Below are 21032 nucleotides of genomic sequence, written 5' to 3' on the forward strand. Positions count from 1 at the left end.
TTATTTTTATCTATCAATATTTACTTTAAACAATCAACTAATTGATGAAATAGTAATTTGATTATTATTATTTTCTTTTCTTTTAGTAATTAAACTTTTGCTCTGTTTAAATTGAATCACGTGAGCAAAAAACAAAGGAACCACAATTAAAACTGTCAAACTACAAGTGGATATTGATTGTGACAGTTTACCAAATTTTCGCAATTTAATCATTATCATTAGAGAGTTAATTGTCACCAAGTTTATGATTATATTTGGAGGACCAAAAAAATCATCTGGAAGCCGATTTATTGTCAATGTCTCTTGACAGAAACTAATTAAAGTGAACCCGAAAAGAGAAATGAATTGATTTAATAATTAACCGATCAATTAAATAGAGAGTAGGGTTTTTTTTCATCTTTTACAAATTTAATTAGGCTTTTTTGTTGTTGCAATAACAGAGAAAGAGAGAGAGGAAGAGAGAGAAAGGGAAGAGGGAAGAGGGAAAACAGGAAAAGGAAATGATGGAAAATGATGAGGGAAAAGGCTGATGGTCACTTTATCATCAGATAATAAAAATCACAAAGAGAGAGAGAGAGAGAGAGAGAGAGCAAGAAAGAGAGGATGATAAGGGGGGAAATTAAAAGGGTCAAAGACAAAAAAGATTTGATAACGAGAGAGAGAGAGAGAGAGAGGACGGGATGATTTAAATGGTTGGTGTTGTGATTGATTTGTTTGCCATTTTTTTTAAACATAAACATTTACAATTAGTTAATCATATTATATAGAAACTTGTAACAATTAATTTTTTTTCTTAATTTTTTCAGCTTTTCAGTCCTCGATTTAGGAAACAAGAGCCATCCAAGTAACAGCAGCAGCAATAGCAGCAAAAAAGGATTAATGTGATTTGGTGATTAAGGTGATGATGATGATGATGATGATGATAATGATGATAACAGGGATGTGGATGATGATACTCTCACTCTGGTTAATTATCACTCGATTGGATTTATATTATAACTATTAATATCTTTAAATTGTGATTTCTTTTCACCTCCGGAAGGTATAATATAATTTCAATAATTATATATAGCAAGTGATGAAGATAAATGATGATGATGATGACATGGCGAGTCAAAAAAAAATCTTGGTGATGATGAAGATGAAGATGAGGATGATAAACAAGCAATGTTAATATAACAGTTTTTTTTCCCATCAAAGGATTTAAACTAATTCTTGATTGAAATTGTTTTGTATGGATCAGCTGATTATTGACCTTTGGTTTCTTTCAACAATCAATTACAACAATTATTGGTTCCATAATTAATCATTTAAGGTACAAAATAATCAACAGTTAATAATATCAATATAATTATAATCCTTTTTTTGTGAGTCACAATCTGTTAATTGATTGATTGATTGATGATGATGGTTGAGTTTGATGAGAGTTGTATGAGGCAATTAGTATATATATATATTTATATTATTATTTATAAATTTAATCGTAATTGTGGTTTTCCTTTTGTAATTAAATTGTGATTTAAGATGAGTGTTTATCATTGAGTTTCTTGATACTTTGCTAGAATCACAATTAAACACCTAGAGAGAGAGAGAGAGAGAGAGAGAGAGAGAGCTGATGATGATGATAAACAATCAAACTGGTGGTTTGTGATTAATTAACAACAAATCTTTTAACTTTGTTAACTTTGTTTTCGCCAACAATCAATTTAATTTTGATGATATTAACCATTGGTTATAATAATAATATATTGTGTATAAAAAAAACAGGTAAATTGATGATGATCGTTTCCATTTGCTGTTAATTGTTTTCCGATTGTAAATAAATCATCAATTAATTGGTGAAGAAGAAGAAAAAATTTTGTCATCTTTGATTGTGCTTTAATTTCAAATTGTAAGGTAACTCGATTCAATCCTGGTCTCGTTTTTTTTTTGGTTCAGTATTTTGTGAGTGTGTCTCTTTTTTTTTTGGTTGATTGATTGTTGATTTAATTGTCGATCGATCTAATTGCCGATAATTTAAATGTTCGATGTTAATAAAAAGGGAACATAAAACATCTTGGAATCTAATAAAATGGTTGCACACTTTTCGATCAGATGGATTGACCTTAAGATCATCTTGTACCTCGACGGGGACGAGTAGCAGCTCAGCACGTTGAGATATTTACAGTTAATCCTTTCGATAATATCTAATCCGGCTGCTTCCCTTTCCGATAATAATTCTTGACGTTTCTCACTGGTCATCATGGTCATTATGATCACCTTGAGCAGGACGTATTCCTCCATCTTTAAGTTAATTGACTTTAAATATAATTTCACTTTACAAAGATATTCAATTAAAAGTCGAGACTCTTTCTCCAAACTGTCAAGGGTTAGATTATCCTCTTCTCGGCGGGTACGTCGTTGGACAATTTTATCTGATAACGAAAATTTAGAAAAGCAAAAAAAAAACAATAACAATTAGTTAATCAGTTCTCTTTTATAACAATTTTCTTCACAATTAACTTACCTAAACAATTAATCAATTTCTGCATTGATTGTCTCATTTCTCTTTGTAATTCTTCATCGGATTCTTCGTAAATTCTGTTATTAGAACTGTTATTATCTTCATCGTCTTCATCGTCTCCAAAATCATCTTCATCATAACGTTGGGATGATTTACCGTTATGATGATGACCATTTCCATTTCCGTTATGACTTAAATTGGACGAGTAGCCATTGTTGTTTGAATTTGATTCTTTTAAAATTTGGTAAGCACAAAAGGTTAATACTAACAATGAATGCCATTTATGAGTTAATAACTGTTGACAATTAAGCAAACAATTAATTCAATTCCATCAATGAGAGACAATTAATTGTTGGAAAACATGGAAAGAGAAAACAAAATTGAAGAGAAAAAAAAATTAGTAATTATCAATCAAGAAGAAGAAGTAAAAAAAAAGTTATTGATCAACATTAATAATCATCGTAATTAGTAATATAAACTAATTGTTACAATTAAACGAAAGAAAATGCAAACAATCAAGTTAAATCGTTAAATTGATTCAATAAGTGTCAATGAACATTTAATTTTAAAACAATTAAAATTGTTTAAACAGCTACAATACTAATTTAATTAACAGGTATTGATAACAATTGAAAATAATCAATACTAATCAATGAATATAATTAGTAACTTATTAATAATATAATATTAAAAAAAACAAGTGATTAAAATTAAATAATCATCTCCTACAATTAACTAACTAATCAAGTGAAAGCTTAATAAAATTATACTTATTATTTAGTTGATTTGCTTAATTATAATCAAGTAAATGATGATAGCAGTTAATTTTTTCAACTCAAAAAACTCGCAATTAGTTGATTGACAAATTGTCAAGCCAACAACAGAAAAAAAAAGTTAATCATTGATAAATATAAATATAAGAAAAAATTAGTTAACTTAAAGTTCATTGACCGTTAATTGTAATTTTAACTTTAACAGTTAATCAAGAAAAAGTTATATAACTTTCACAGTTAACGGTAAATGTTTTTGCTTTCAATTTGATTGTATCATGTTACTGTTTTTTTCAACCAACCAACACACACATTTAATTGCAATTGAATATCATGATAATCATCATCATGATAATAATCAACTTTTAATGATAAATTGTTGATCATCAAGATAATTATTAGTATTTATATAAATACATATAAGTTTAAAGTGAAATTAAAATTCAACCAGAATCATGACCAGAATTGAAAACCAGAACCAGAACCAGAACCAGAATCAATTACAATTTGAAACTTTCTAATTTAATAATGAGAGAGCTTAATAATTTATCATCCTTTTCATCATCATCGTCATCATCATTGGTGATGATGATAAAATAAATGACATTTGCCTGTTCAATATTCATTTCTAGGTCAATTCAATATCAATTATATTGACTAAGTAATTATTATCATGTATTAATGTAAACACTTTAACTGATAATATATGGATCAAAATTGATTGTTGGTTAAATTGTTCATTGTGGGTTTGTGATTAATTCATCGTGATAATTAACTTCATAGCGGGTCTAGAGGCTTATAAACAGGAAAAGGAAACAGAAATTGAGATATATTTTAGTTGATTAATCAAAGTTTCCAGCAAGAAAAAAGTTGATGATAAATATAAACTTATCATGACAATTAATTATATTAACTAAGATTTTGATGAAATCATCTCACCAGTTAAATTGTGGTAATATAAGTTAATTTGATGAAATATGATTCCCCTCATAGTTTAGCTTTACACCATTACTTCAATGTCAATTTAGTTAATTGTTGTAAAACTTTTCTTCTTCGTTATAATTGTGAAATTAAATAATCGACAACGATGAGAACGATGAAAATAGATGAGTTTAAATTCATCATCAACAACATAAGATGAAATCATCATGTTCATGTTCATTTTTTTTATGGTTCAATGTCCAAATAAACTAAATCAAATGTGGAAAAAAAATTAAATTAAATTGCTACTTGGAAGTGATGATAAATTGCTAATTAGTCGTAATGAGTTGATTGTGGTTAATATTAATACAGATTTGGTTACAAATGAGCCTGGTACACATGATGAGAATTGGAAATAAAAAAATGAACAAGAGAGCTACAAGAATGATGGTGAAAAGTGATGATGATGATGATGATGAGGAATCTTTCAATTTGATTATCATCTCCGTGATAATATATTAATTTTGATCAGATCGAAAGGGAATTTGTAACAAAATAGACAGAGGGAGAAAGTGAAAGAAAGTGTGGGTTTCCCAGAATGAGAATGAGCAATAGAGAGAGAGAGATGATAGTGAGTGAGGGAGAAGGTGAAAAGCCTGGTGATGGTTACTACCAGGAAGTAGGAAGTGATACCACAAATATATTGATATATTGATCATGGTTAGAGAGAGAGAGAGAGAGATAGGAAGAGAGGGAGAGAGACGGAGTGATCGTGGTGGTGAAGGAGAAGGAGGAAGCTAAGGAAAAGTTCATGGCAAGAAACATAGAAAAGAGAGCAATGTTTCTTTCTACAGGGTTGGCAATTTATTTTTACACATTTTAATTTGGTGATAACTTTTGAGTTAAAGATTTTTATTAATTAAAAAAGGAACCAAATTGTAGACAAGATTTGGGAGATCACTTTGGTACGTGTCTGAAATGTTTTCTGAAGAAATGAACAAAATTCAGCCTTTTTCTGAAGGATAGTCTTGAACTGAGCTTCAAGTTTACTTCAGTATCTAAAAAGATTTAGTTTAGTTTAGAAGTGAAAACCCATAGAGCTTCATTTGTTTTTGTGTAAAAATGGTCTTCGTTTCGATCGAAAATTAAACGGATTAATTCAATCGAATATTTTTTTGATATGGCTAAACTAATCTCCCAAACTTGAATAATCGATTTAAGCAAAGACCAAACAGATTAGTTAATTAATTTTCGAAATATTTAAGAAATAAACTGTGTAAAAATAAATTGCCAACCCTGTATTATCATGATTATTTCAGGGTAGATTGAACTCCGAATCGTATATTTATATATATAAATTCATGATATAATTTCTAGCCTGAGTTTCTGGCTCATGAAAAGTTCACATAGATTCCTGATATGTTATCATTCATTTACTTTACGAGGATTATGATTACAAGAATCCTCAGAGTTTATTGAGCTTTCAGATTTTATCCTTGTACTAATTTCTCAATACATTTAATTTACACACACACACAAATGATAAACAATTTGTTTATTTACTTATCATTAACCACTAATCGTTAGATAATCCCAAATATCACTAATCGTTTAAATCATCATCAAAAAAAGAGAGAAAAGTGAAAACAAAGTTACAATTATAATAAACAGAAACATCAGATTAGCTTGATGATCATAAATATAAAAAAAGAGTAACAATTTAACTAAATAATATCAAACAATTTATATGCACACACACACACCACATATTAAGAGAAAGTCACACAATTAAATCAACAATTAGATAATAAGTCTCACTCTCTAATTACGATAAAATTAATCTGATTATCTTTCAACAAACGTTCATTGAATCGTTTGCATAATAAACTGTTGGGGTGATGATAATAAACTTGATGTTCAAAGGTAAATGACTTGTGATTGACGCTTGCGAAAAACTTTCACTTTGAAAGTAAAGTGAAAGTTTAAGAGAATTGAAAGAAAAAGATGATTACAATTAGTTGATTTAGTTATTAGAAAGAAACAATTAACACTCACCATTGTGTGACATTGAACAGGCAGTGAATCATAAAAGGGAAGCTTTTTCGTCCATTGGACAAGCTTATAAACAATGGAATCGCCAATGGAACACAATTTATCGTTAAGTGTAAGCTCTTGTTTATCTTTTCCGTCGATTGACCTCGAAGAGCCAATGGTCATTATTAACTTTTTCACTTTACTTCGATTCTCTTCTCGATCATCCAGATCTTCATCTTCTTCAACACCTTCATCCTCTTCTTCCGTTTTAATTTTAATCTCAGTTTCATCATCTAAATCATGAGAATTAACAAAGTTAACATCTTCCATTACTTCATTAAAATCATCAACTTGAATCAATTCCATGATAATTTCATGAATCTCTTTACTAGATAGTAACTCTTTACGAACACCGGACATTAAACGATGATGAAGAAAATGATTAACATGATTGTTGTTATTGTTGTTTTTGTTGTGATGATGATGATCTCTCATCTCGAATGGACTTTTACCTCGAGTTGATGAATTACAATCAACAAGGACGAGGTCGTAACTCTTATTATTATTATTATTATTTATGTGACTTAGGTTATTGTTGTTGTTGTTGTTGGTGGTGGTGGTGGTGGTGTTTGTGGAGGAGTGGTTGTTATTTGATCCATCAAATAAACTATGATTACTGTTACTATTATGATTTGTGTGGATATTATTTGAATTACTATTACCATTGGACATTCCGTGACTATTATCTCGATTATTTGAATTGTTGCTACTATTACCATTGAGATGATGGTGATTGGTGTTGTTATTACTGAGCACTAACTGATGATGGGAATTATTATTATGATGATTATTATTATTGTGATGATGGTGATGGTGATGATTGTTGATCGGATAAGGCGATGTTAATGCTGACTTGAGTATATTCATCGTTGAGGATGGACTATTTAATGGACTGGGTGGACAACCATGATTACCGGTTGATCCACCGGTAGATGAGCCAAGGCCATTAGATGAGATAGTAAACATTGAACTAACTCCTCCATTGGTTGAATCATTTCCACCTCCGGGTCCGGGACCTCGACCATTGGTACTAGAAGTAGAGTTAAGAGATGCTTGACCAAGGGCAATGGAAAGGCTTCCATTACCATTTAGGGTGGACAGACTATTGGATAAGGATGAGGTTGGTGAAGATGAAGATGATGATGATGATAGAGAATTTTTACCATTCGATGTACCATTGCCAAGTGAACTCGAACCATTGGTTGTACCATTACTGTTATTATTATTATTATTATTATTAGCATTTGAGGTTAATGAGGAGGGTAAAGATGAACCATTGGTACCGTTAGGTTGTTTCTTGTGTTTCTTATATTTTACTTTGTACAAATTGTAAACAGCACCAGAATTACGGCCTCCGGGCATACGATCTTCTCGGACCGCTGCAAGAACCATTCCCTGTCGTAGGCACTTTTGAAATCTACAATATTGACAACGGTTTCGTTGTTGTTTGGTTATAACACATTGACCTTCGGCAACGCAAACGTAAACTCGCTTATTTTGTACTGTTCGTTTAAAGAAACCTTTACAACCCTCACAGGTAATTATACCATAATGAAGTCCGGTTGCTTTATCATCACAAATCATGCATATCATGTTGGGTGATGAGGATGAGGTTGGTGTTGATGAGATTAGGTTACCCATGGCGGATGCTGCTGAGTTTGATGTACACAGTAAACCGGATGATGGTGGTGAAGAGGTGGATGAAGATGATGATGAGGGTAAGGCTAATGGTAAAGATGAACTAGGAAGGTGACCTAAAAGATGGCCACTTGAGGAGGGAGAATTGGCTAGAGATGTAGCAAGAGAGGAAAGTGAATGATGATGTGAGGGTGATGAGGAAGATGGATGGACAAGAAAACGAGGATGATTAAGATGATGAAGATGATCGGCGGTTGGATGGTTTCCATTGGAAGATGGTGAACCATTTATGGTACCATTTGAATTACCATTTGTATTAGATGAACGATCAATACCTCGAACATTATTTATTAATCCTCCTCCTCTTTCACTTAAATCACGACCATTTTCTCGGCCATTGGAACCATGATCAACCTCTGAACCATTGGTATCATTATTAGAACCCGAATAATTGAAAGGTACTAAAGATCCGTATGAAGATACGGAGGAGTGATGATGAAGATTATGATGATGATGATGATGATGATGATCACGAGATGAACCATTGGTTGAACCATTAACAACCATTGATCCATCACTTGAACCATTTGGTTCACATGAGGTTGGCGAGGAGGAAGATATTTGGGATGAGGGTGGAGATGAGGTAATGGATGGAGGTGAAGATGAAGGCGGTGAAGATGAACTGGTCATCCCTGTGCTAGAAGGTGGCGATCCTTTATTCATTATGGTCCCTAAATTAAGATGAAAAGAAAAAACCAACAATTAACCAAAAAAAAAAGAAACTAAATTAAATTGGAAGAAGAGAGAAAAATTGATTCAATATAATAATAACAAATTACTACACCAATTAAGTAAACAATACAATCAGCCAACAATTAATATAATTAATGACGATGATAATACAATTTATCATTTTGTTCTGGTGCAAATATAGACCAAAGTAAAAGTCGAGCAAGGTCAGCACCAACGCGTATTATATAAAGGTTAATTAACTCTTTTAAGGTGAATCAACATTATCATCATCATCAGCAAAGTTTTCAATCAAAAGTTGAGTGAAAGATGATGATGAGAGAGAATGAGAAAAAAAAGTCATTCTAATACCAAAGTGAGAAATAAGTAAACCAAAATTTAAAATATTATGATGATATACAAATGAAATGAACGTAATTGGGTGCACACATCAGCTAATGATTATTTAAATCAAACTATTCACAATTTATAAATTGTATTGTGTAAATTGTTGTAAAAAAAATGGGAGAGAGAGAGATGCATATGAAATTAACAAGGTCATTTGGTTAGAGAGAGAGAGATGATGATGATGATGATTTTGTTGTTGATGTAATTGTTGGTATTTGTATGTAACCTTGCGATTGCAGATCGAGGTTGTTTAACCTTGATCAAGGTTGATTGTAATATACATATACTAACACACAATGGTTAAGGTGAATGATGAAGAAAGGGAGGGAGAGAGAGAGAGAGATGACAGATATGAGAGAGAAAATTTTTCTTCCTCATCTTATTTGTTAACTTACATAACATAGTTTTACCGGGTCCTTGGCCTGGTAGATCACCCATGATAAGCGGTGTAGGTGGTATACCACAGGATAGGCGAGATTTGGTGACCATTACCGATGAACCTGAACTGGACTTGGGTTTAGTGGTAAGGTCAAGGCAGCCCTCAAGGTCCAAATCAAAGGGTGATGAATTGGTTGAAGAAGAGGTTGATGAGGTTGATGAAGAAGATGAATTTGACCTGCGAGCAGTTAAAGATGAAGATGTTGTCGAACCAACAACCGCTTCTAATGAGACAACGGGTAAAAATCGTTGACCCTTATCATCAGTGGACATTAGATCATGTTGCTTGGGGTCATATTTAGGTGTTACCGTAGTACCAATTTGAGCTGAGGTTCGCATCTTTTTCAGCTTTAAGTTATGAAACATATTCATATCCATCTTTTTCATGTAGGCATAAGATATATATACTTATTACTAAGTATATATATTAAGTGATGATGATGATTAATTAGTAAATTAATAAATTATATACACCAAACACAATAGAGAGAGAGAGATAATTAACTAAGTAAATATAAAGATTTGTGAATAATATGATTACTCTTTATGGTGAAAGGTTGAGTGTTGTTGTGGTGGTGATATGAACCCACCAGACGAAAAAAACACCAAACGGAAAAGGGGAGAAGATGAAATCCAAAGGATGAGAGAGAGAGAGAGATGATGATGATGATGATGACAAATAGCCAACAAAGAAGAAGAGAAGGAGATTGAAAGGAGAGAAGAAGAAGGAGAAAAAAAATAGAAGAGAAAAAAACAAAGATTCCAAAAAGAGAATAGAAAAAATTGAAGTAAACAAAAAAAAAAAAATTCTCTCTCTTCTCTTGGAAATTGATTCACTAGATGAAGAAGATGAGGATGATGATATAAATTCTGATGGTGGAGATCACAAATAATCACGGATGATGAAAGAAGAAAGAGTTTGAAATGACCGGAAGAGAATTGGAAAATCAAGTTAAACAATATTCCTTACAAGAGAAGAAATAAAATATTCCATTTGGTTTAATATAATCCATTGTTTTTTGTTTGTTTCTCTCTCATTAACAGGTAATTAACAAATTCTATTAACAGTTTAATATATAATTTCCATTGAATGAAGAAAATTGTTGAAGAAAACAAAGCAAACAGAGAAAAAGATTAACAGAGATGAGGAAGATTAAGATTAACCATTTGATGTTGTTGATGTTGTTGTTTGTTGGTGAATCATTTGAAAGATTCAACAGAAAATCACAGAAAAAGCACAAAATGAGAGGGAAATTGAAAGAGAATGATGATAAAGATGAGAGAGAGAGAGAGCGATTGGTGTTTCTTGGTGTTTCTTTGCAATTAAAATGATAAAAAGAGAGAGATGAAGATGAAGGATGATGTCACTCTCGCAATACTTTTACTGTTTAGTTTTGTTCTTGTTGATGGTGATGATGATGACGAACTGTAAGAAAGGCAAAAACGAACTGTAAGTGAAGGTTCATTCACATGCTCGTCTCTCTCTCTCTCTCTCTTGCTCTCTCTCGTTTGGTCTTCGAAGAAGAAGAAGAGAGAGAGAAAAAATATACAGAGAAGATAAAAAGAAAGAGCTCCCGATTTACTTTTCTCTCTTTCTTTCTTGAAAATGTTCGATAAGCGAAAAGAAAAAGAAAGAGAAAAATCAAGTCAATGACCTTAGTTACTTTTCTTTCTAAAGGCGGATAAGGTTACATTTAAATTCTCTTTCTTTTTGCTCTTGACGCGCATTCTCTTTCTCTTTCTCTTTCTTTCGTAAAAGGGGTGGTAGAAAAATAGAAAGAAAGTAAAGAAAGAGAAGATAAATGTTCCTTTCTTTTGCCCTAATTCAAGAAGAGAAAAAGATGAAAAAAAGTCAATGAACTCACATTTCTATTTGACCCATTTTTTCTCTCTCTCTCTCTTTCTCTTTCATTATTAAATTGTTATTTTTATCTCTCTCTCTCTCTCTTTCTCTCTATCACTTGTGATGATGATAATGATGATGATAGACAGAGTAAAAAGAGAAGGAAGAAAGAGAAAGAGAAAGACTGAAGAAGAGGTTAGAGTGAAAGTATTAATGTTCAATGATGATGATGGTGAAGATGAAGATAAATATTGATTGGATGTTGAGTTTACTATTTTACTCCCTCATCATTATCTTCCTGTTGGTGAGTTTTATCATCCTCATCATCTGAGGTCAGAGTTGCAATTAAATATCAATGCACTTGTCTATCTTTAGTCTCTCTCTCTCTCTCTCTCTTTTTTCGTTCTCTCTCATTCTATTGTCATCAAGGTGATTTTTGTCTCACTTTTTAAAATTTTACTCTTTCTTTTACCTTTTCTCATCTTCATCATCATTTATCATCATTACGAAATTAAATTTACCTTTCTTTTCATTGGCAATGTTAATTTGGGTCATCATTAGATTTAAATTACACTTTAATCCTTTACAATCAATTTAAACCACATAATCAGATGATAATTATCTTGTTGATAATAATTAAGATATTACAATTGAGATTAAATTGTTGTTGGTTGATCAATGAAAAAGTTTAATTATTGGCCAATTTTTGTTTATTTTTGCTGTCTAAAAGTTTATTAGTTGATGATTAATCATCTTGATTGGTAAACAATTTAATTTACAATCAAGAATCATTATCATGGTGCTTATGACAATGTTGTTTAATTGTTGAAAGTTAATTCCTGACAACTAGTCAATACTTTTTGTTTACCATTGCCTTTGATATTAACCTAGTTAGACTTTAATTGTTACCATACAATCAACTAATCATAACAAGTTACATCTTCTTTCACATGCTCAGAACTTTTTTATCATCCTTATCATCATAACATTGGAGGTTATCGTTCTAGAGTGACATAGTTAATTTTCAGAGTTAATCATCAACAAGAAAAATATATAATAGTTAATAAATTGTTGCCAGATTATATCAAATAGAGAGAGAGAGAGAGAGAGTCAATTAGAGGTCATAATTAAAAAATCCTCCCATTACCAGAACAATTAATTCAACTATTAGATAAATCAATTGATTCCAAATAGAAACATCAATGTTAAGATTAATCAAATTTAAATCTTAATTGTGAACCACAATTGAAGTTAAAATCAGTTGGGACGATTTGTTTACATTTCAACTCGTTCAAGTGCTTGTAGTGGGTTATTATTATCACCTCTTTATCCTCCACCTCCTCCTCTTTAACCACCACGACTACATGATGATGATGAGGATGATTATCATGAAGATTTGAAGGGAAAACCCGGTAGAGATGATGATTATTTTTGGATGATGAAAGTAAGTTAATTTAGTTACTTTCTTTTGGTAACTAACTACAAACTTGATTTCGGACTTAGACCTAAATTACAACAATCTAATCTGAATTAACAACAATCCTTTTGAGATTGTTGGTTCAGTTCAATGTCCTTTAAAGAGTGAGCGAGTGAGTGAGTGAGAGAGTGAGAGAGAGAGAGTGATGATAATAAGAAGAAAAAGTTTTCTCTTTCTTTTCTTTCTTTCTTTTTTATCTTCATTTTCTTAATATTGACTCTCTCTATCTCTCTCTCTCCCCTTGATAATTAAACCTTTATGATTTATCTTCCTATTTTCATGATGATAATGATGAAAAGTTATTATTATTTGTTAACCTTTTCATTTGAAGTTAATCGTAATCAGAAAACTTTATATAATTAACTTTCACTGTCTCCTCATTAACAATCAACTGATTGTAAATGATTATATTTATCAATCAACTGATAATCCAAGCCCGAAATAATAATAATCAACTAATCATTAGTTTCACTCTGAATTAGCAACAACAACAACAACAACAATATTTATCCTTAACTTGATAATGATAATCAATCAATTAGTAAATTCGTAACTAAATCAAATGAATCAAATGGTTCGAAAAAAGTTCATTAGAATTTCAATTCGACGAAAAGAAAAAGGAACAAAAATTTCTAGAATTATTTTCTCTTCCTTCTAAACTTATCTTCCTCTTCGCCATCATTATCATCTTTCTATGTAATAACAAGACTCTCTCTCTCTCTCTCTCTCTCGTAAGAAGAATAAGTAAAAAACTAGGTTACAGTTTATCATCCATTTCTCTTCCTCTCTCTTCCTTAATGTTCATCATTATCATCATAGGAAGATCATTTTTCCCACAATAATTCACCTTCTTTTAGCTTCATCTTCATTACCATCAGCACCAAAATACACATACAGGTACCGATACCGGCACATTAGCACCAGTCCATAAGGACACCGATAGTCTCTGGGCAATAAAAAACAAACTGGACATCAAATTATTATTATATTTATATGGTCAATGGTTTAATATGGTAAGTTGGTAATTCCAAGAACTGAAATCATTGGGAAAAAGTTTTCCAATGGTTTTTTTTACCTTTATATTTATATACAAATGAACATCAACAAGTAACAATCAAAGATTATTATCATTACGATTATTATATTGTTACGAATGGACAATAAACTATTTTGGAGACAATTTAATTCTGACAATTTACACTTACACTTTCTTCCTGTCTCTCACTCTGTATTTATACTCATTATAATCACAAGGTTGATTAAATTGTCTATCAACTGCAACAATCAACAATTTAAATAGTTTTGATTGTTTTGCGAATTTCGTTTTTTCGTATCTTTAGAGTAATTTCAAAAGTTTCGAATTTTTTTTCGTCCATTTTTGAATATAACGTTAACTCGTCGTCGTTGTTTTCGTTGTCTTCGTCCTTGAGAAAGTTGATAACGGGGAGGAAGATGAGAAGGAGAGAGAGAGAGAGAGAGAGAGAGAGAGAGAGAGAGAGAGAAAGTTAATGATACGGATGAAGATGAGGATAAAGATGAAGATGAAGGAATTTTCCTTTTTCTTTTTTAAAAGAAGAGCAAATAACCTCATCAATTACAACATCAGTGTTTATCTTCCTCATCATCTTCCCTCATCCTTTTAAGGAGGAGTTGAAAGTATCTCTATTTCTCTCTCCCTCTTTTCATTTTTATCCTCATCCCAATTTCCATCATCAATCTGGTCTAATTCAATCTCGAAGATGAACAAAAAAAAAAGTTCTGAATAAAATTCAATCAAGAACCTGAAGGTTACTCTCACTTTAGTTACTTTTTTTCACCAGAATACTGATCAATATTAACATAGATGTAACGTCAATTATCATCATCATGTTGATGAAGATGAGGATGATAAATTTGCAACCTGATAAATTGTATATCTATCATGATGATGATGATGATGATGAGGATGATACTATTACAATGATAACCTTGGCCTGATACAGATAAAGTTTATTAACATTTAACAAACTACACATGATGATGAAAAAAAAAGTTAATCATAACAATTTAATAGACCAATATAAACAGTTATCAACAATATTATTATCACAACTGCTTCTGATAAACTACAACAATCAAACAAGTAACACTAATTAACAGCAGTAGTAACAATTTATCAACAATCAGTTTTCAGGTCAATACTTAAAAAAAAAGTTTCATCACAATCAAAAGTTTTACTTTTTTAATATACAATTTTGTGATTTAACTGTTGATTGTTAAAGATATACAGTCAACAAAGGTGACAATAAACACACAGGCATATAAGTTGATTATTGTTATTATCATTTAAATTGGATCAAGATCATAATCATCATCATCATCAACATAATCAATTGATTAATCATATACAAAAAAAAACATTTTTCAATGAATCGCAGGCACAAAAAATAAAACCAAACCTTTTTTTTATCCAAAAATATCAACATCTAACTAACCACAGGAAAGGTAATATAAAAAAGGATGAGGATGACAAAAAAAGGAAAGGTTTATCCCGAAAAAATGATGAGGATGATAACCGGTGTAACTCTCTCTCTCTCTCATCATCATCTTGCATCACAAGCACAACACCAACAACAACAACACAATCCAGTCTGAGTTTGACCTAAATAAATTCAATAGTATCTTACCGAGAGTGAGTGAAGATGATGAAGATGAAGATGAAATAAGGATGAAAAAAGGAAGAAAAATTATGTTCTAATATATATAATATACCGACAATCAAGAGACTGTACCTAATCCGAGTCGAGTCCGTTGTCGCTCTTATTGTGACGAGTATTATATAACATAGGAAGAGAAAGAAATTGAGAGAGAGAGACTAAAGGTGCGATCTGATTATCGAAGTGAGAAGAAGATGAAAAGATGATGATGAAGATAAAAAAAAGGTAAGAAAAAAGAAAAGGTTCGAGAATTAGGCCATTTCTTCCGTCCGTCCATCCGTCAAAAATGAAAAAATATAACTGACCTCAAACACTTTTATTATATCAGGACTTATATTACGAATGCAATTGTCATCGGAAAAGGAAACAGTAGGTTTGCAGTAAGAAAAACATGATTTACCTTTTTTTTTATTATCATTTACCTGGAAATCAAAAATTAAGCCATCCAAACTATTATTCAATAGTGAGGCTAGGGTATGGTTAGTTAATTGTTGGCGGTCTGATTATCATTTGCTTATCATTTGAATTGTATATCAGCCTATGGGTTGTGATACATTGTCATCGGATGTGTGACAAAATGTTTGCAAAATTTTACCAACGATTATTGTTGATTGTTGTTGATTGTTGTTCAATTGTCCACCAATCAATTGTCATCAATACATTTTTATCATTACCTTTTCTCATAGTAAAACATATTGATTTACACTTTTTTGTTTTGTTTTGTTGATTTCTTGCTCTGGATAATATTGATTATTGGCTGATTGTTGTTGTCAATTCATTTTAAGGGCTTATATAAGATATGATAATACAAATTGTCAAACAATTAAGCTTGGATAATGATGATGATGATAATCATAATTAGCTCGGATCATTTTCATATCATATTATTTATAATCATCGGTCAGTGATTATTTTTTTTTTCGGGCTCAAAATTTAATGACAATCAACACTTGGACACAACTGTCAATCAATCAAATATTAAGAGATGATCATTGTGAGTGTATATTAATTGTTACTTTGTTGTTAATGATGATGATGATGATGATGATGACCATTTAAAAAGGTCAGTTGATCATGATTGATGTTGATGATGAGGATGAAATATGAATGAATATTGTAAATTGTTATATATAAACATCGTTTTTTACCGTTAATTGTTTACTGTTGATTGTTGATTTGTTTTGTAGGTTATCAAAGAAGTGGGTTGATAAGGCATTAGGTGAATCTGACCTTAGCTTATTTAGATGAGCTCGTTTATATATATTTCACTTTCAGGTTACTCAACCTGAGCCCCACCTCAACATGATCACATCATAAACCATCAGCCCTTAATAGCTCATTCAGAAAGGCCAATGTTAAACATGACCGCCGTTATAATAACATACATTTTCACAGACCCACTCTCTTAGTGAGTCAGTGAGAGAGGGAGGGAGGGTAATGGTGATGGTGATGATGATGATGATGATGATGATGATGATGATGGCGATGAGGAGGATGAACCCAAAGTTACTGAAATTAAACTTGAATTGTTGAAAAACTGGTCTGAGTCCTGGTTCAGTTGCATGGGAATCAAATTGTGATTGTGTGTTTACAAGGAAAAGAGAAAGTTTCAAGCTCATCATCTTAATCATCTTTAATCATCATCATCATCATCATCATCATTCATGTCACTCAACTCACGAAATCAAGTTATATTTAAATTTTTGATTAGCACTTTAGGTAATCAGCTAATTGTTACAATCGACAAGTAACATTATTATTAATATTATCAATTATTTGGGAGCTTCTGTATCATTCAATTAACAGTTTCACAATTTATTATTATCTTAATTGTTACCGTTGATAATATTTTCTTGATTGTCTATGTTAATTGCTGTTGATTGGTTGATTGTTTTCACTATTTGTATTGTGTTAATTTGATTGCCATTGATTGAAATATAATTTAAGTTGAATGTTTAATTGTTGAAACTTATGTTCATGCATAGAGGTTGATTTAATTTTGATTGTTGATGAGTATTTATTTAATTTGTTCTGATAACAATCAGTTGATTATAAATTAAGTAAGTTAATCATTTCCGTAAGTTTTTTAATTCTTGATTGTAATCAGTGAGAATTAAAAAAAACACAGCTCAACAACTTAATCAACTTTTTACTTTCTGTTAATTGTTAATAATGTTTTGTGTATTCAACTTGATTTAGTTTATCAACAATCAAGTAAATTGTTATATAATTAAAAATACAATATGAATCTAATCATTTTCCTCTTAATCATTGAAATCAAATGGCCGATAATTGTAATTACAGATTTAATTGTTGTACATATAATAAATTATTATTTACTTAATATGGTTACAAATTGTTGTTCAATTGTTATTTATTAATTGTGTTTGTGTGGGAATTGTTAATTGTTGTTCATATGATAACAATTGTTAAATTAAATTAATCATTTAAATCTGATTGGGTTTAGTTTTGATTTATATAATAAAATAGTAATCAAATTAGGAAAATTGTTCAATTAAAAATTATACAACAACAACAATTAAAACTAATCAGTGAATACTAATACCATAGGTTAGAAATTTAATCTTTCAACAATTAACTAATTGTCTAAGTTCAAGTTTAAAATTGAACGATTTTTGATCACAATTAACGAAATGAACGTAGTATTTATAATTAGATTTATATTTTAATCATGATGAAAATAAATTACGATTGAAATAATTATTGGAATGAATTTTTTTCGGTTACTTTTACCTTTCGTTTTGATGACAACAAAAACTTTCTCACTTTTCATCTCACTTTTTTTTTGTTCTTACCTGTACTTATCTTATCATCTTTATCATCCTTATCTTCATCTTCTTAACCTCTTTCACCATTTTTATCTTCATCATGATTCAATTCTGGTTCATGATACAGAATAACTGGTTATTCCGAAATTCAGTAATTCGTTTTTTTCGACCTTAACTGTTTGGTTATTATCGTTAACCGGAATCGGGTTAAATTTGGAACCTCAACTTATGATGATAAAGAAAGAAAAAAAAAAGAAAGATAAAGATGATAATGATGATGGAGAGTTCATTGAACTCTCCATGAAATCTTGAAAAAGTTTCGATTGAAATTCTAAATGGAAACCTGAACAAACGTCTACAGTTAATGATATAAGATATACAAAAGAAAATAAGTTAATTTAATGATTTATTTTCTCCATTCAAATGCAAAACAATTAACTAATTGTTGTGTCCACTTTTACGATCACTGAATTGTCTTTTCAATCTCCATCCACGTAGTCTAATCAGAATCAACTCCTACTCTCTGATTGTCATGAAAATCAATTGTTACTTTATTATCAATTCGTTTGTACGAGATGATTGGAATTTTTTTTTCTCACTTTTCTAGACTCGAAACTTTTTTTTAGAACTTCAAGTTTCTTCTTTCTCTCTTTCTCTTATCTTCATCGTTCATCTTTATTCTTCCTACACCATTTTGTTATCATTCGTCAATGAAGTTGAAAGCCAAGAAAAGAAAATGAAAAATCATAACTTTTCCTTCAAGTTCGATAGTAAAGAAGAGAAAGTTTTACAAGAAAAAAGTTCTAAGGTCAATGAACTTTTCGTTTCGTTTCGTTCATCATTTTATCTTTCTTTCATTATATTATTTTCATCCTCATCATCGAATCTTTTTTTAAACCTTTCACTTCTCTTTCCTTTCTCTCTCTCTCTTTCTCACTCAGAAAAACAAGTTAAAAGGGTTCGTTGGCGTTTCGTTGTTACAAACGATTCACTCCAACGAACACTAACTTTTACTTTCGATTTTACTTTTTCTCCATTAATTATTATTAGATGAGAGAACTGTCTTTTTTTGTTCTTCTTCTATATAAAAGTTGATTATCGAAGTTGATTATCATCATGATTAACCAACAATCAACAACAATCAAACGTAATCATCATGACAAAAGTTACATTCAATTTCACTTTTTTTTAATTACTTATCATTAACTAATTTTCATTAATATTATCAAACAACAATCAGAGAAAAGTTCATTGACCGATTATGATGATTATAATTATCATCATGATAATTATATTATTTTCTTCCTTCTCTCTCAATTTCCATCATTAACATTTATCATCTTCCACCCTCAACTTTATCATCATCTGAAGGTTGATCTACTTTTTTGAGGTCATTTCCTAAATTTAATCAACTCTGTAATCCAATCAATTGCTAATTAATCATTACTGGTCACTCTTTGGTCATTGCAATCATTAAATTGTTTGGGTTTCTTGATTATTTCACGTTAATTGTTTGTTGATTAACAACAACAATCTAATCAATGATAAAATATTACAACTACATTCAGACAGGAAGCTTAATCATCAAGATGATGATGACGATGATGAAATTAACAATCAATTGTTTATTAATCTTGATTGTAATTCCGGTTCCAAAGGGAAGTACATATAATAATCAGTTAGTGTTAATTGTTAATTAGACAATTTAAATTGTTGATCAATCATTTCAATGTTTCCCTTTTATATGTTGATCAGTAATTTTACTGTTAATTAAAAGATAGGGTTATAACTTTTGACCTTAATTTAATTATAATAACTTTTTCAAACTAAATTAACTAAATTGTAACCCAAAAATAGTTCATCATTAAATTGGGAAAAATTAAATTTTAACAAACATCATTTAATTAGATTATTTTTATATGACTAGTTGGATAATTTTAATCAACTCATTCTGATGATCAACAATTAACCGTCAATTTCAATTGTTATCATGATCATTTGATTAACTCAATTAATCAAATTTTCGTATATGAATAATAATCATCACTAATTTAAAGCTTAATCAAGAAAAACAATCAATGATAAGCCTTTGGAAACATTTTAATTTTCAACAATTAACTCAAATCATCTTGATATTATTTTTGATTAAAAAGGTCATACATCATTTAATTAACAATTGATAATTGAAATTAAGGTTTGCCCGTATTGGAAATTTGTTTCTGATCACAATTAACCCTTAATTGTTGCGCTGGTCAATCAAACGAGTAACAAAATTGATGAAAATAATAATAATGATAAAGGCCAATTAAATAAATCAGCAATCAAAAAGTTCAATTGTCAATTAATCCAACTGTCATCATCGACCTACTCTTAATTGTAATAATAATAATCATCATATCTATAAATAAATCTTTATATTAACAACAGAAATATTAATATAAAATATTGTAACAATTAGTAAATTTTTTTTTCTCTTCCATCAACAATCAACCAACATCTAATATTGATATTAGGTTGATTAATGAAAATAACTACAACAATCAACGGGGTCAACCACCCACCCCAATGGGAAAGGTAGTTAGTTAGTTAGTTAGTTAGACAATTAGTTGATTAGTAGACAACAATTAAATCTATTATTTGTAATAATGATTAACAATCGTGATTATAATCATCACACAATCAACAATTTGTTTACCTTAGTAACCCAATGGGCAATAATAATGAGA

General features: G+C 30.2%; 1 protein-coding gene across 2 annotated transcripts; it reads right to left on the reverse strand.

Annotated features, from left to right (window-relative positions):
* Positions 1-56: 56 nt before the first annotated feature.
* LOC128393242 (hormone receptor 4-like) lies at positions 57-10939 on the reverse strand. Of its 2 annotated transcripts, none has more exons than XM_053353408.1 (4): positions 9459-10939; positions 6250-8657; positions 2507-2798; positions 57-2414 (listed from the first exon to the last, which is right to left on the reverse strand). In XM_053353408.1, the coding sequence occupies exons 1-4, from the start codon at positions 9886-9888 to the stop codon at positions 2017-2019; spliced, it is 3528 nt and encodes a 1175-aa protein (XP_053209383.1). In that variant the 5' UTR covers positions 9889-10939; the 3' UTR covers positions 57-2016. The 2 variants fall into 2 exon arrangements, with proteins under 2 accessions (XP_053209383.1, XP_053209461.1); XM_053353486.1 differs by lacking the exon at positions 9459-10939 and adding an exon at positions 8771-9170.
* Positions 10940-21032: the final 10093 nt, after the last annotated feature.

Source organism: Panonychus citri, unplaced genomic scaffold (genome assembly GCF_014898815.1).
Source record: "Panonychus citri isolate SS breed McGregor unplaced genomic scaffold, ASM1489881v1 Contig00001, whole genome shotgun sequence".
In the NCBI taxonomy this organism is placed as follows: domain Eukaryota; kingdom Metazoa; phylum Arthropoda; class Arachnida; order Trombidiformes; family Tetranychidae; genus Panonychus; species Panonychus citri.

What these genes read in the sequence shown, in the direction of transcription:
- LOC128393242 (XM_053353408.1), bottom strand. Translation starts at nt 9,888, where the DNA reads ATGAAAAAGATGGATATGAATATGTTTCATAACTTAAAGCTGAAAAAG. An exon ending in ACCCGGTAAAACTATGTTAT is followed by an intron (nt 8,658 to 9,458) that starts GTAAGTTAACAA and finishes ATCTTAATTTAG; the next exon opens with GGACCATAATGAATAAAGGA. An exon ending in GAAATTGATTAATTGTTTAG is followed by an intron (nt 2,415 to 2,506) that starts GTAAGTTAATTG and finishes TTTCGTTATCAG; the next exon opens with ATAAAATTGTCCAACGACGT.